The sequence below is a fragment of the Ascaphus truei genome, chromosome 3 (genome assembly GCF_040206685.1).
Source record: "Ascaphus truei isolate aAscTru1 chromosome 3, aAscTru1.hap1, whole genome shotgun sequence".
In the NCBI taxonomy this organism is placed as follows: domain Eukaryota; kingdom Metazoa; phylum Chordata; class Amphibia; order Anura; family Ascaphidae; genus Ascaphus; species Ascaphus truei.
This window is the reverse complement of record NC_134485.1, coordinates 147,019,775-147,034,830: the sequence shown is the minus strand read 5'-3', so window position 1 is coordinate 147,034,830 and position 15,056 is coordinate 147,019,775. Positions and strand designations below refer to the sequence as shown.

The 15,056-nt window shown below is 43.9% G+C and overlaps 1 protein-coding gene across 3 annotated transcripts in view; it reads right to left on the bottom strand.

The window, feature by feature from the left end:
* BCAS3 (BCAS3 microtubule associated cell migration factor) overlaps positions 1-15,056 on the bottom strand; it is a 1,601,451-nt gene that overhangs the window by 104,635 nt on the left and 1,481,760 nt on the right. For 2 of the 3 annotated variants that reach the window (XM_075589629.1, XM_075589631.1), the window contains one exon: positions 12,437-12,604. In XM_075589629.1, the coding sequence (XP_075445744.1) occupies positions 12,437-12,604 (168 nt within the window). Of the gene's footprint in view, positions 1-12,423; positions 12,605-15,056 lie in introns of all 3 variants that reach the window. The other variant, XM_075589630.1, reaches the window with a different exon arrangement.

Here is a 15,056-nt window from a genome sequence, read left to right as displayed (position 1 = left end):
AGTGGTCTGCCATCAATAGCCTCCAAAGCGATAGGGTTATTCTTGCACACTAATGGGATCTTGTGGCGCTCTGCAAACTTCTGATCAATAAAGTTGCCCCCCGCACCCGAATCAAGAAAGGCCAATGTGGACACGGAAAATCCTTTACCAGACAAGGAGATAGGCACAAGGATCTTTGTGGGATTGGAAGTAGCTATAGGGGATAAAGAGATATTTCCCAATAAGACTCCCCTGGGCCTCATGGGCACTTTGCGTTTCCTGCCTTGTTGGGGCAAGAGAAAGAGAAATGTCCAGGACCCCCACAATACAGACAAAGTCCAGCATCTATGCGGCGTTGCTTCTCAGCGCGCGAGAGCGTAGTGACTCCCAATTGCATAGGTTCAGATGAGTATGGGATAGGTAATTCAAACTGACACACCTGGTTGGGGCTTATCCTGGAAGTAGCCATGCGATGAAGTCGCCTCTCAGTCCTCCTCTCCTGAAGGCGATGGTCCACCTTGATGCAGATTGCAATGAGATACTCCAGGTCGGTAGGCCGATCGTGAGTCGCAAGTTCATCCTTCATGGTTTAAGAAAATCCCTGCCAGAAGGCAGCAGACAATGACTCTCCGTTCCAATCCATCTCTGCGGCAATGGTCCTAAACTCGAGTGCATAGCGAGCAACAGAGCGGTTACCCTGACAAATAAAGAATAGAGCAGAAGCTGTAGATACCTTTCGACCTGGTGTATCGAATACCCTGCGGAACTCCTTGGTAAAAGCTCCAATGCTTTGGGTGAGGTCGGATCTTCGCTCCCAGATTGGGTAAGCCTAGGCAAGAGCATCATCTATGAGGAGAGAGATTATGTAGGCAACCTTGGAACGAGAAGAAGAGAAGCGGGAAGAATTCATCTCAAACTGAATGAAACATTGGTTAAGGAAACCCCGACACTCGTGAGGACTACCCCCATACCGATTGGGTGTGGGAAGTCGGGACTCAGACAGATAAGAAGGCTTGGGAGGGGTACTAGTGACCAATTGCGTACGTGGGCCTTGTAGATGGAGGGATAAGGTTCGAACGTCCTCCCAAAGGGTTTTCAGATTTTGGTCATTAGACTCCCATTTATTTTCAAGACTCGACAGGGCGTTGGCGTGCATGCTCAGGACTCTTCCTACCTCAGCGGGGTCGAAGTTTGTAAGGCCGAGCATACTGTAACGCGTAGCTCACCACAAACGAGGCGCGACCGCGGGGCTGAGTTAGGGATTGGTATAGAACGCCTGCCACAACCGCGAGGGCACGTCTAGAGTGTAGGATAGTCTTTCAAGCAAGATCAGGGTAATAGAGGACACGTGGTACTTGCCGGGTATGGGAGTGTAGAGTAGCGGAACGTTGGGGTACGTAGCCGGAGTCATGGTTTGGAGAGAGTAGAGTTGTCGTATTCCAAAGCCAGGTCAGTGCAGGAGAGAGTAGAATCGTCGTATCCAAAGTCAAGGTCAGCGCAGGAGAGTAACACAAAGTCCAAGGTTCCAGGCAAGGTCAGGCAGCAAGGTAAGGCAGACAGGCACGAAGTAGCAAGGTACAGCATCACACACAGAAGTTATGCTCGGCAATGACTGAAAGTTCTGAGAGCATATTTAAAGGTTCTCCCACCAATGGGAGGCATCCAGGAAGTAAACTGCAGGTGCGTCCTATTAGGCAGCCAATTGAGACTGCATCAGAGAGTGCGCGCGCGCCGCACGCAACCCGCACATCAAGCCGGCGACCCGGTCGCGCGCCATCAGAAAGCGCCACGACACCCGCGCAGGTACGGGGCGGAGACAGGAGGTGGGACCCGCGGGGACATAGGAGGAGCGCAGAGTATAGCCACGCCGTGCAACTCTGATGTCAGGACGAGGGCGGGGATTGGTGGCAGGGTCCACAGACGAGACCGGGCACCGCGCATGCGTCGCGGGTCAATGCCCGAGGGCCAGGAGCGTTGCCTGAGCCCAAGAACCAAAGAAACCGATGGGACCCGTGCAGTGCCCGCGCGTGAGTACCACCGCTAGGTTGCCTGTCTTGAGTGCCACAGGGACCAGATGAGCGAGAAAGGGTTAAGGGGACAGAACCGCCAAAATGGCGAATCCTCACATCTTTCTCTCCAGCCATTTCTGCTCACTGTGGCCATTTTGGGTACTGGCAGTCTGGTTTATAAGGCTGCAGTTCCTGGTGGGAGTCGCCAATCAAAGTTGATTGAATAGATCCGTTTGATCTTCGCTGTCACACGTTACCCTTTCACCCATTTGGAATCCCTATTGCTGACCCCAGACTGTGACCTGTGTTCCCGGACTGTGACCCCGACCTCACTGCCTTCTGCCTGCCCTGACCTTTGACTGTCGCCTGGACTCTGCCGCCTGCCCTGATCTTTTGCCTGTTGTCTGGACTCTGCACCACTGCCGTCAGCCCTGACCTTTGCCTGCTTACAGATAACGAATACTCTTACAGGACTCTGTCCCCGGGCTCTGGTCGGTTATTCTGGATTCCGTCCGGCGACGCGGTGACAAGGTGCGCTGTGAGCCAATCAAGAGGGGAGATCGCCTGAGCCAATGGGAGTGCAGCAACTGTAGGCCAATGGCAGCCTAGCAAGTTCAACTCAATGGGAGGGAAATAATGTATGTGTAGTAATAGAGTTCTTTTGTGCTCCAACCCTGCATCTTGTTGTTTGCTGCTCCTTGCTGCTTCCTGCCGTTATTGTCATTCTCATGAATTCAAAAAAATGTATTTCATGCTTACGCCGCAGTACTGGGTACAAGGTTGAAAATTCGCCATGTGATGCTCGCTGGCGATTTATTTTGTGCACGTTGGTTTCTCGCTCATCCAATAAAATTGATTTGATGAACACACTGTCAATTCGCAGTAAAATTGATCAGTTTTTTTAATTTTGCCTGCTTGGAGAGAGCCATTTGGGGTGCTGTGCCTGTGGGGCTGCTGTAGTACTTTGAGCTGCTGGGCTGTGCTTTGTGGTTGTGTCATGGCCCCGCCCCTGTCATGGTCATGACCACCTGCCCATTTAGGCCACGCCCCCCACACCTCCGATCGCTGCTAACAGACCACAGATTGCGGTTTTCTGCTGTGCACGCGCCGCCAGAATGCCACGCACGTGCAGCAGCCTCCAGCGGGACCTTAGCCTAAGCAACAGAAGAGAACAAGCTCTGCAGTGTTCAACTGGAGATAAAAAGGTATGAATGAGTTAAAACTTAAATATTTAATGGGTATTATAGTAAAATAGGTGAACAAATAGAATACATACAGTATACAACAAACAAAAATGCAGCAGATATATCAAAGAAAAAAAATTATATTGATTACAATGGGATTTTCTTCATTGATACATATGTGAGATTCACAATCTCAGTAGCACTCCTTTTTGACACAAATATATATAGTGTGGTGGGTGTGAGTTCTGAGCCTCCAGGGGCTGGTGTGTGTTTGATATATATGTGGCAGTATTTTTTGCCCCCAAATTAGCCCATGTTTTCCTTGATACAAAGCCCCCATCATGTTTACAGATTGAAAAAATACATTGAGATCACATTAAAATAAAATAAAAATTACATACTTAGATAGTAGATGAGGTTGAAAAAGGACATACGTCCATCAAGTTCAAATTATGCTAAATTTAGACAAAATATACTTATCCTATATTTGTATTTACAGTACAGCTCAACCCCGTTACAGCTCGAACCGCTACAACGCGAATCCGCTTATAACGCGGTATGAATGCTCCCGAGATTTGAAAAACACCATTTTGCCGCCCGAGGACTTACCGGCATTTAGATCTCTCTCCTCTTTGCTGTCAGCTCTCTCCTCACTTCATAGGGCTGTGTCCACGTGCTCTCCTCTCTGCAGCTGTCAGCTCTCGTGTGCTGCGTCGCAGAGGAGGGTCACATGACACAACACACATTTTTAAACATTCAATTCAATGCTTTATTGCTAACAGACAAAGAGGAGAGAGATCTAGATGCCGTTAAATCCTTGCACGTCGAAATTTTAACGCGATCCCAGTTATAACACGGTTTCATTCTGTGGCCCCCAAGGACCACGTTATAACGGGATTCAGCTGTATATTGATCCAGGGGAAGGCAAACAAAAAACCCCAGTGAAATATCATCTAATGATATCTCATAAGGGGAAAAATAAATTCCTTCCTGACTCCAAATATTGGCAATCGTTTTACTTCCTGAATCAACATCATTCCCATGTTTATTTATTTGGTATATCCCTGTATACCTTTCCTTTCTAATAAGATGTCCAACTTTTTTTTAAAAGATATTTATTGTATTTGCCATCACAGTCTCCATAGGTAATGAATGTCACATTTGAACTGCCCTTACTGTAAAGAACCCTTTCCTTTGTTGCTGGTGAAACCTCCTTTCTTCCAACCTTAAGGGGATGACCCTGTGTCGTGTGTACTGGGATGAATAGTTCTTTTGAAATCTCCTTGTATTGTCCCCTCTTAGGCGCCTCTTTTCTAATGTAAATAAATCTAAATTAGCTAGCCTCTCCTCATAAATCAGATTTTCCATCCCCTTTATTAATTTGGTGGCTCTTCTCTGCAGTTTTTCTAGTTCTATAATGTCTTTTTTATGTGGTGCCCAAAACTGTACTCCATATTCAAGGTGTTGTCTTACATTTTGGACACCACTCCATAAAAAAAGACATTATAGAACAAGAAAAGTGGATGGAAGGGAGGTAAACATAATTATGACCCTCTATAATGCTAATGCATTAAAAAAACGTGTTCACTCCAAGCGATTACTATACCAAGACAAATTTCCCTAGCCAATTCCAATCTGGCTTTCGCCCCAAACACTCCACCGTAACTACGCTGTTAAAAATTTGCAATGAAATCCAGTGTGGAATGGAACAGGGTCAACTCACTGGTGCAATATTCCTAGATTTTGCAAAGGCTTTTGTTACTGTTGATCATGTTATCTTGCTTAACAAACTCCAGTGCTCTGGAATAGGGAAGCATGCTTAAAACTGGTTTCATTCTTACCTATCATGTAGATCCCAACATGTGTCCATCTCAGGCTCTAACTCCAACCCCTGGATATCACCTGTGTTGTCCAGCAAGGCTCTGTTCTGGGGCCCCTACTCTTCTCAGTGTTCATCAATGATCTTCCTACAGCTTGTAATGGAGCTTCAATACACATGTATACAGAAGACACAATCTTATATGCACACAGCCATAGCCTCTCTCGAACTTGAACACATACTTCAATCTGACTTTTTGAGACTTGAAAATTAGATTTCCCAAAACAAACTGTTTTTAAACACTGACAAGGCTGTAACAGTCATATTTGGGATAAAGGCTACATTTTTAAAGCTTCCAATGACTGAGCTTTAGATCAGGACCAACGCTAACACCACCCTAACTCCTGTTACTAGTTTTAAATACTTGGGCATATGGTTTGACTCACATTTAACATTCAGGATGAACATTGATACCCTGACATCCAAAACGTATGCCAAACTAGGTATACTTTACAGGAACAAATCCTCCCTAAGTCTGCTGGCCAGAAAGCGTATAGCATAGCAGATGCTAATGCCAATCATTGACTATGGGGGCATAGTATAAAGCTCGGCACTCCAAACACACCTTAGCAAACTTGACACCCTCTACAATTCAATATGCCATTTTGTTCTCCAATGCAAATACAACACACACCACTGTAACATTCCCAAAGAACTAGATTGGTCATCACTTGAGTCTAGGCGCAAAGTTAATCTTTCCTGTCTTGCCTTCAAATACTTTATGGGCAAGCTACCCGTCTATCTGAACAAGCTCCTCACCCCTACCACGTGCAGCACTTATTATCTGAAATCTTACTCCAAAAGACTGTTCATGGTCACACGGTTCAGCAAATTATCCGTCCGCTCCTCCTTCTCTTACCATGCACCCCAAAACTGGAACAATCTACCGGAGACTCTCACAGCCACCACCAGTTTAAGTTCTTTCAAAGCTTAAGTTGTCTCACATTTTAATCTGGTCTGTAACTGTTACATACGCCTCTAATATATATTATCTTTAACTGTGCATGCAATGTCTTGTATATAATGTATACCCTGTTCACTTATGTAACCATTTACTGTATTATGTCATCTTAACTCTACGCACAGGACATACTTGAAAACGAGAGGTAACTCTCAATGTATTACTTCCTGGTAAAATATTTTACAAATAAATAAATAAATAGATATATCTGTATTAAACCTCAACTGCCCAAGTTTTCCGTCTAGCCAAGTTCTTCTGGAAATAAATTACATCCTGCTCTGATTCTACTACCCTACAAAATTTAGTGTCATCAGCAAAGATGGATACTTTGCTCTCGATGCCAACCTCGATGTCATTAATAGACAAGTTAAAAAGCAGGCAACCGAGTACCAAACCCTGAGGTACTGCACTCACGACATTAGCCCAACCTGAAAAAGTTGCATTTACAACAACTCGCTGTTGTCTGTACTTCAAGCAGTTTTCAATCCAGGTGCAAATATTTTTACCGAGTCCAGTTGCCTTTATTTTGTACACTAACCCTTTGTGTGGAACCGTATCAAAAGCTTTTGCAAAATCTATGTAGCTCACATCAACTGCATTACCTTAGTCTAAATTCCTACTTCCCTCCTCAAAGAAACTAATAAGGTCAGTTTGGCACGACCTATCCTTCATAAATCCATGCTGACTATTACTAATAATTTTGTTATCCATCTGACTAACTTTGGATCAGTATAGAGAAAGAAAATTTTCTTTTTTTATTTTTATTTTCTTTCTCTGTTTCTCAGGGTGTCCTCCCCCCTTTTGAGGGGGGATCACCTCTGAAGTGGGAGCCTCTGGGGAGACGCTCCATGCACGTGCAGCACAGGGATTTTTCCAACAATAACTACTGCAGCACGAGCGCTGAATATCCTATTTCTGCTTTGGATCAGTATAGTTTAACTCTTTTCAAAAGTCAGTTTTTTAACTGACCATTGACTATAGATTTATGCACAATATCCGTTACACTCATTAGAAGGCAGTATTCAAACTGTCTTCAGATATTTCAATGGAGTCCCATTAATCATCTTAATAAATACAAAGTATTATTTAAATGCTCTTTTACACATTCCACTTATTTCGTTTTGTGGGCCTTGACTGCTATAGCGCAGCATAGCAACGAGTCCATTTATTTAGGAATTCACCAAAGTTACTGAATATGTTAGACTGCTGCTTTATTTCCCAACCTACCTTCAATTTGCTGGATTAAAATATATTTTTTGGATTTGTGAGAGAGATAATTTAATTTCATTGTTATGCCACATTTTACGCTATTTTAATTCCATATATTGTGATAGATATAACGCAAGCATTTCAAGTGAAGAGCCCTGAAAATGTGTTATATCTTATATCATTAGACTGATAGCAAACATCACTTCTGTATGGAATGCATCCAAGCATTCTGCATAAACTATGATATTCACAGACGTTTAACAGAACATCTTTGAAAGAAGCAAGGAGACACCTTTATGGGTGAACAAGTGCATGCAACAAGTCGTTGCAACACCAATCTGACAAATCTAACAAAGGATCCAATAAGGGTAGTTACAAACTTAAAGACAAGTAAACAGCAAAAACAATTATAGATTTTGCCACCACTGAGAAAAAAGGACAGTAATAAAGACAATGGATTCTGGCACACTATCAAACACAAGCTAACAAAACAACAAAGAATTAAAACTTACAGCTTCCCTAAATCATGTCAAGTCTTTCCCTGCCAGCAAACACTTCCACGCCAAACCTCTCCTCTGTGCTTTTCACACATACTTACATGAGAGCATAATAAATCTGACAATTATACTGCTATGGTGTTGCATTGCTGAAACACACTGAAACAAATATATATATGAAAAAACTTCCAGCTTATACAGTTTGTTGCTAGAAAACATTTTAACTTTGACTCTTTCTTGTCTGATCAGAGGAATATATTGTAGCTCTCACATCACTGTAAGTAAGATATAGCCCTCAAGCTACATATAATATGACCTACATTTACTAAAGACTACCAAGTCAGTGATAATTGTACCCTTAGTAATGACATCAGACATCTAGAGTTGCTGTCCATATTAGGAATTGATGAGACAACATGTGAATAAATGTCCCTACACCTCTGATGTCATTACTAATGGTGTGACACACATGGTATATAGCATGCAATAGGATTGGTTTACCATGTGACCCAAAACCCGTGGTATCCAAAAACAAGACGCCCTAGAAAAAGGCCACACCCTCCCATACCAGCTCAGTTCTTGGTGGGAGAAGATGTGAGGGATGGCTCCAGCTAGGAACGAAAGAAGAGAAGATGAAGATTTTAAAGAAGGAAGATGAGTCTTCAAGCAATTTATGATATGCTATCTTCAGACCACAATGAAGATGGTTCGTTGTGGGTCCTTAAGTGGCAAAGACAAGATTAATAGAATTTTTGGGGCAGGATTTATTTTCATTTTTGTCATAGTTGGGCACTTGCCCATAGGATATATGTAAAGGATTAGTTTCAAGGTTATTTAATTAATCTGAAGGCCGTGGAGGACCTCAACATGAAGGGTAAGGGGTTTTATTTTATCATTAACCCCTCGTGCAAATCAGACTACCTAAGCTCTTATATGTAGCCTCGCTGACACTGAAGCAGTTTATGGCCACTTTATGAATATGGTAATATTAATTTTATTATGTAAAATATGTAATATTTGTTTACATTTTTAATGGCCCTACAGCCCTATTATTTAGTGTTGGCCAATAGTCATTCATTTAGATGGGGGTTGTTTGGCAATCTCTTACTAGTCTATTTGGTATGCACGGGGATGGGGTAAGTAGTCTAGTTTCTGGTATATATTAATCCCTTAGTAGACCTTAGTGGTCCATGTCTAGCTGACCACTTGCTGCAAATATATTAAAATAATTATACATGTTTATAAATTGTACTTTAATCACCTATTATTGGTTGGTTTAAGTTATCTTCTAGATCCTAAACTGCTTGGGGAAAGACATCCTTCCTATTGTCTCAGTTTGTCTTAGCATATATTTACTCGTCATACCATGTTATTGTTTTCCCCAATTTTATTTTTTCTGTGGAAGTATTTCAGTATCCAGCCACTGATTTGCATTTTTTTTGTTCATTAAAATGTTAGTCTTTGTGGTTTTTGTATTAAAAAACGCCCCTCTCCGCATATTTTCTTTGTCGTCTATCATCATATATTAATTATGTTATTAAAATCTAGAGAAAAGGGAAGCTATAGGAGTAGGGGTAAAGCTATATTCTGTGCTTTATTTTATTTGAACCGGGTCCACAGAGCTCAATCGCGGTGCTATAAGCTATGGGGACCCCTCAGTTAAATATAAATTTGATTTTAAATCTACCAGATACCAGATTCCCAAACAATATGGCAACCATCAGGGACAGGCTCATTCCAATTGGTCAATAAAATGCTGCAACATCATTGGGAGGTCAGCGGATGACCATCTTTTGATTTTAACAAAGATGAAAACATTTATATAACATTAAAAATAAATATTTCCGTGTGGAGCAACACAGTCATGTAGCTCTGGATGACCCAAGCCCCTTTAATCCCTGAATCAAATATGGTAAAATATATATATATATATATATATATATATATATATATATATAATAGTATTTGGGCGGAAGATTGCTACTTTACTGTTAAAACAAATGGAACAATGAAGCATATACATGGAAACAAACACAGAACAATAAAGCCAATGAATACACATAGGGCACTGAAAAGAAATGTCTATTCTTTTATGAATAAGATGAAAGTAAAACAGTAAATAGAAATAACACAGACTTTAAAAGCCATAGATAGAATCTACATGTAAAACACCAACATTTTTTTTTTTACGAAGATCAAAGTTCAACCAAGGTGTCAGGATGCCTCATGATCTACAATGTAATGGAAACATTGTTGCCCAAGTACCGAATCACAAAGTGAAAGCAAGCTCTTCTACAATTACTTTGAAGCATAACATTTATAAATGTCTCTAGCATCTCTTAACCTCTTGTGAAAAGGGCAGCTTATTAGATCTATGGAAATAAATGAGATTATTTATCTATATAATTGAACACTACAGAGATGGATTGCATTAGGATTAAAGACCCAGGAGGAGCATAGTGAGCACACAGTACAGTTGGCCGAGAATATAATATGAATGCATCCGAGTATCTCACTATAAGTGTCTACAATGTTGGAATACTTTTAAAGCCTTTGTATTCACTTTTACATGTGGCAAAAATATATATCCAAATAAATAGTCCAGGTTTATGTGAACTTCGATCAATTCATAGAGCAGTGGTGCTAAAACTGGGGGGCGCAGGGGGATTTCTAGGTGGGGCGCAAGCGGTTACAGAGGCCCCTCACTCTTCCCCACGGTATTTAAATTAAATGCCGGGGGAGGCGTGAGGTCTCTGTAACTCACTTGCCTGCTACCAGCCGGGTCTTCGGCGACGCGTCGCCATGACAACGCGCGTCAAAGGATGCGGTGGGGTCACGTGATGTGACATGACCAGCGACGTCATTTGACGACGAGCCATTGGCAGAGGGGAGGCGCGAACGCTGCTGCTCCCGGCAAGGGGGCTGCAGCTGAAGAAGTTTGCGTACCCTTCCCATAGGCAGGGGTGAGCAAACTTTTTATGCCGAGCCCCTTTTTCATCCATGAAATTTCTCGGGCTCCCCATGCCTGATGAGATCGAAATCACATGACATCAGCGCACGTGAGCTGGTTCAGCAAATGAGGGAGAACCAGCTTTGTGACGCGTTCGCCACGCCCCCTCCACGCGTCTACAATCTCCTGCAGCCAAGTTCACAAATCGCTTGGGCTGCAGGCATGCGTGCAGGCAGTATACTAGTATTGGATCACTATTTATTTTATTGTTTGCTGGCATTTGGTAATATGTTTTTTTCTGGTGCACAAAGTTAATCCATTTGAGGGGGCATTCATCCACCTCTATGCTACCTCCCTTACCTCTCCCCCCCCTTTTTTTTTCTTTTCCCATTTGCTTTCCCCAGTGTCATCCACTCCTACCAACCAGTATTATGTATTATTTATTTATTTCCGTTTTAAATGTTGCCCAGGGATCAGGGATCTCCATAACCAAACTCAAGTGGGGTACTGATGGATCTCCCCTGCTGATCAATACTCCCAAGTGACACCCCCTGACTCAAAGAATAACCCTCAACCCCCCAAAACTCATCCTCCTCCCAGGCCTCTCAATTCTGCCATCTCTGCCGGACCTTTATCCCTCCGTTTAGCTTGGGGGGGCGGCGCTCCGTTGATCTCCTCCTGGTCCTGGTGGAGCTCCCTGGGGATAGGTGATCATGAGGCAGGGGCCTGCTCCAGCTCCTCCAGGTGCTGGAAGGCCCTGCTACCAGTGGGTGTGCAGCTCATTGGTCTGAAAGGGGAACCACCTCCTACCCCCGCCAGAACTTTCCTCCCCTCTCTCCCAGCAGCAGCAGACACAGCAGCCGCAGGAAAGCATGCAGCTGGAACATCAATCACTCCACGGAGCCGGCCAGACCTTCAGCGGGTTTGATGTCACTGCGCTGGGGCATGCTCCTCCCCTGGCCTCTTTGGAGCCATTTCTCTTCAGCCGCCGTACCTCCACAGCCCCCGTGCGCACCATGATGTTGGCCGCCAGCACCGCCCATCCGTGCGCCTGTCTGCCCGCCACCCTGCCTGTCCGTGCGCCTGCCTGCCCGCCACCCTGCCTTTCCGTGCACCCGCCCGCGCGCCTGTTCATGCGCCCGCCCACGCACAGCATGTTTTGGCATCTGCCAGCCCACAGACACCAGGTTTCCCCGCCTGTGCCCCCCTAAATAATCTTGCGCCCCCCAGTTTGAGCACCGCTGCCATAGAACACCTTCTATTTGCAAACCCAGCTTGTATATATATTTTTTAAATATACCAAAAATAGTCCTAATTTTAGCAGCAATATTTGAACTTTTCAGTAAAAGGAATGACACTGCCCAAAAAATATCCATTTTTGTGAGTTACATTTAAAATCAATGTCTCCATGGTATTGCTTTACTTTACATCCCTAAAATACCCAATTAAGCACTCAGCTGGAAATGAAAACAAAGCATGAAAATTAGAAGAAAGTGGCCGCAGGATGGAATCTTAGACAGCTACAGCGATGCCTTGGTTAAATCTTTTAAAACATTAAATATTCCAATGCATTTGGTTAAAAAAAATCTGCATTTATCACAGGGAAAATACGTCAAAACATCAGTTTAGTATACATTTATAAGAGCGATTGAACCTTTAAGAAATTATGAAAAAAGAAAAAGGTAAAGGCTCAACAGTAAAAAAAACAAAAAAGTAATTTATTTCAAAAGATAATTTTGGGACCTCATATCACACCTCTTCTTTGTACCTGTTCCTGATCCCACTACATCCCTGTTGGGGGACTCAGACATAGCATCGGCCAGTCGCTCACGGAGGCCTTCATCGGTACTTTCAATCGAAGAGATGTGACGGAGCCCAGAACTCTCTGGCCAGCTCCCACAAACTTCCAGCAGGGTCACACTTCGGTCATATGCACCTTTAAGAGAGAAGAGAAAAAATGTTATCTTATCATGTTCCTTTTCAATTTGTATCCTGTTTACACATTGCACTGTGAAATCTTCCAGTAGTGGTTACAGAAAATGATTGATATGTTTACTGTAACAGGGACTTATCACTGTTTGAGAGAAACTGCCTCTAAATCCAGCAGTGTGCTGGTTAATTGCACATAGGCAATCAACCAGACTCCCACTGGCTGATTAGGACTCTAAGAAAAAGCCTGATGTGAGAAACCAAAGAGAGATTCCTTAGCTCACATTTGGGCAGACATAAGGAGAAAGAGGACTGCAGAGATTTCTTTAGCCCACAACTGGATGCTGACCCAGGAGAACAGAGAGGCCTTCCCCTACAGCTACAACAGAAAAAGATAAGAGACTTTCTTGTGGGACGGTTGTGTGTGTGTGTGTGTGTGTGTGTGTGTGTGTGTGTTTGTGTGTGTGTGTGTGTGTGTGTATGTATATATATATATATATATATATATATATATATATATATATATATATATATGTTTAGGGTGGTAACCAGCTTAGTTACCCATCCAGTTAGAAAGGGCTGGAGTAAAGGTTTAGCTATTCTCCAAAGTGGAGTAGGCCTTTATTTATTTTGTTTGTTTTTGTATGTTTTGCCATGTTAAAGAAACAGGCGCAATAAAGCCAAGATATAATTTCACCCTAATCGGCAGTCTCCATTAAATGTACCTCTGCACACATCTCTTACAGTTACATAGTAGATGAGGTTGAAAAAATACATATGCCCATCAAATTCAACCTACTGTATGCTAAACGTAGACGACAGATATTTATCCTATATTTGTGTTGTTAGAAAATAAACACAGAAGCGCACCAAGGGTTAAGAAATATGTAATACATAATTAGTATAATAACAAGTAAAAACTTACATATGAGAATATATAAGTCCAGTAGCGGCCAGTGCACAGGTATTATGCCCAAACGAATTGGTAGGCGCAGGAGGTATGTACTGGAACTCGCAGATCAGTCCCGTGCGCTGGGGCTGACTTGCTCGGCAAAGCTCAGTTGTTAATTCCGGGTTGCGGCTTATCGCAAGACCCGTGTTGAGTAGCCCTTCAATCGCCTGTGTACTTCCTTTCCAACACGCGTCCCACTCAAGCGTGCAGATGGAAACAGCTCAAAACTGATCGCAAGAAGGTAGCCTACATTTATAACCTCCTCACTGGCAGCGCCCTGGCTTGGGCTTCCCCGGTTTGGGAGCGCCGTTCTGACCTTACCCAAGATTACCCGGCATTTAAAGCCGAGTTTCAACAAGTATTCGATTCTCCCGCTCGTCGGGAGATGGCATCTGTTTCTCTCCTCCAGATCACTCAGGGACGGCGAATGGTGACGCAGTATGCTGTGGAATTCCGGACTCTAGCAGCCGAGACTAACTGGGGACAAGAGGCTCTCGTCTCCGTGTTCTGGCAAGGCCTGGCAGATCCCATCAAGGATGAACTCTCTCGCCAATCCAGGCCGGATCAATTGGAGGTCCTCATTGATTTGGCTGTCCGAGTGGATCAACGTATCCAGGTACGCCGCTCAGAGCGTCAGCGCACTCGCGTCCATAACTTTCAAGTTCCGTTCTCCAGTACTCCCAGCAACACTCCTGCTCCCCCAAGTGCTACCATACCTCTTCGTCCTGCACTGGAGTTGCCAGAGCCAATGCAATTGGGGGTACAACACATCCGCACACCGATACGGCAGTTCCGCCACGCCGTGGGATTGTGTTTCTACTGCGGATCCATGGAACATCTGGTTCGGGAGTGTCCACTGCGTCCGGGAAACGGGAACACCCAGTGAGTACAGAGGGGGTCTCTCTGGGTGTAATGTCTCCACGTCCCCTTTCTAAAGGTGAACTCCCTAAGAAACTTACATTTCCAGTTTCCCTTTCAGGCGATAAGTTCAAGACTTCTACCGCCGCTTTCATTGACTCAGGAGCTGGAGGAAACTTCGTGGATCTTGAATTTGCCAGGTTAAACCGCATACCACTCGTGAGAAAGAAGGTTCCCATCGCACTCGTCGGTATCGATGGACGTCCTCTTACCCCGGCCCACATCTCCTTAGAGACGGCTCCCTTGCTTCTGTCCTCACATCTGCACCAGGAGATCTTAGTTCTCGATGCCATTCACGCTCGTGGGATACCCATCGCCCTTGGTCTTCCTTGGCTACAGCTTAACAATCCTCTCATTGACTGGACTTCCTCTGCTCCCATTTCCTGGAGGCCGAGGTCAGACGAGACTCATCAACTGCTGGCCAATACCTCTGTTCCCAAAGTTATTCTACCTTCCGTTTACCATCAATTCCGGGACGTTTTCAATAAGGTACAGTCAGACCTCTTGCCGCCACACAGGACTTACGACTGTCCGATCGATCTAGTTCCAGGTTACTCTCTACCCAAGTCCAAGACCTACCCCTTGTCGT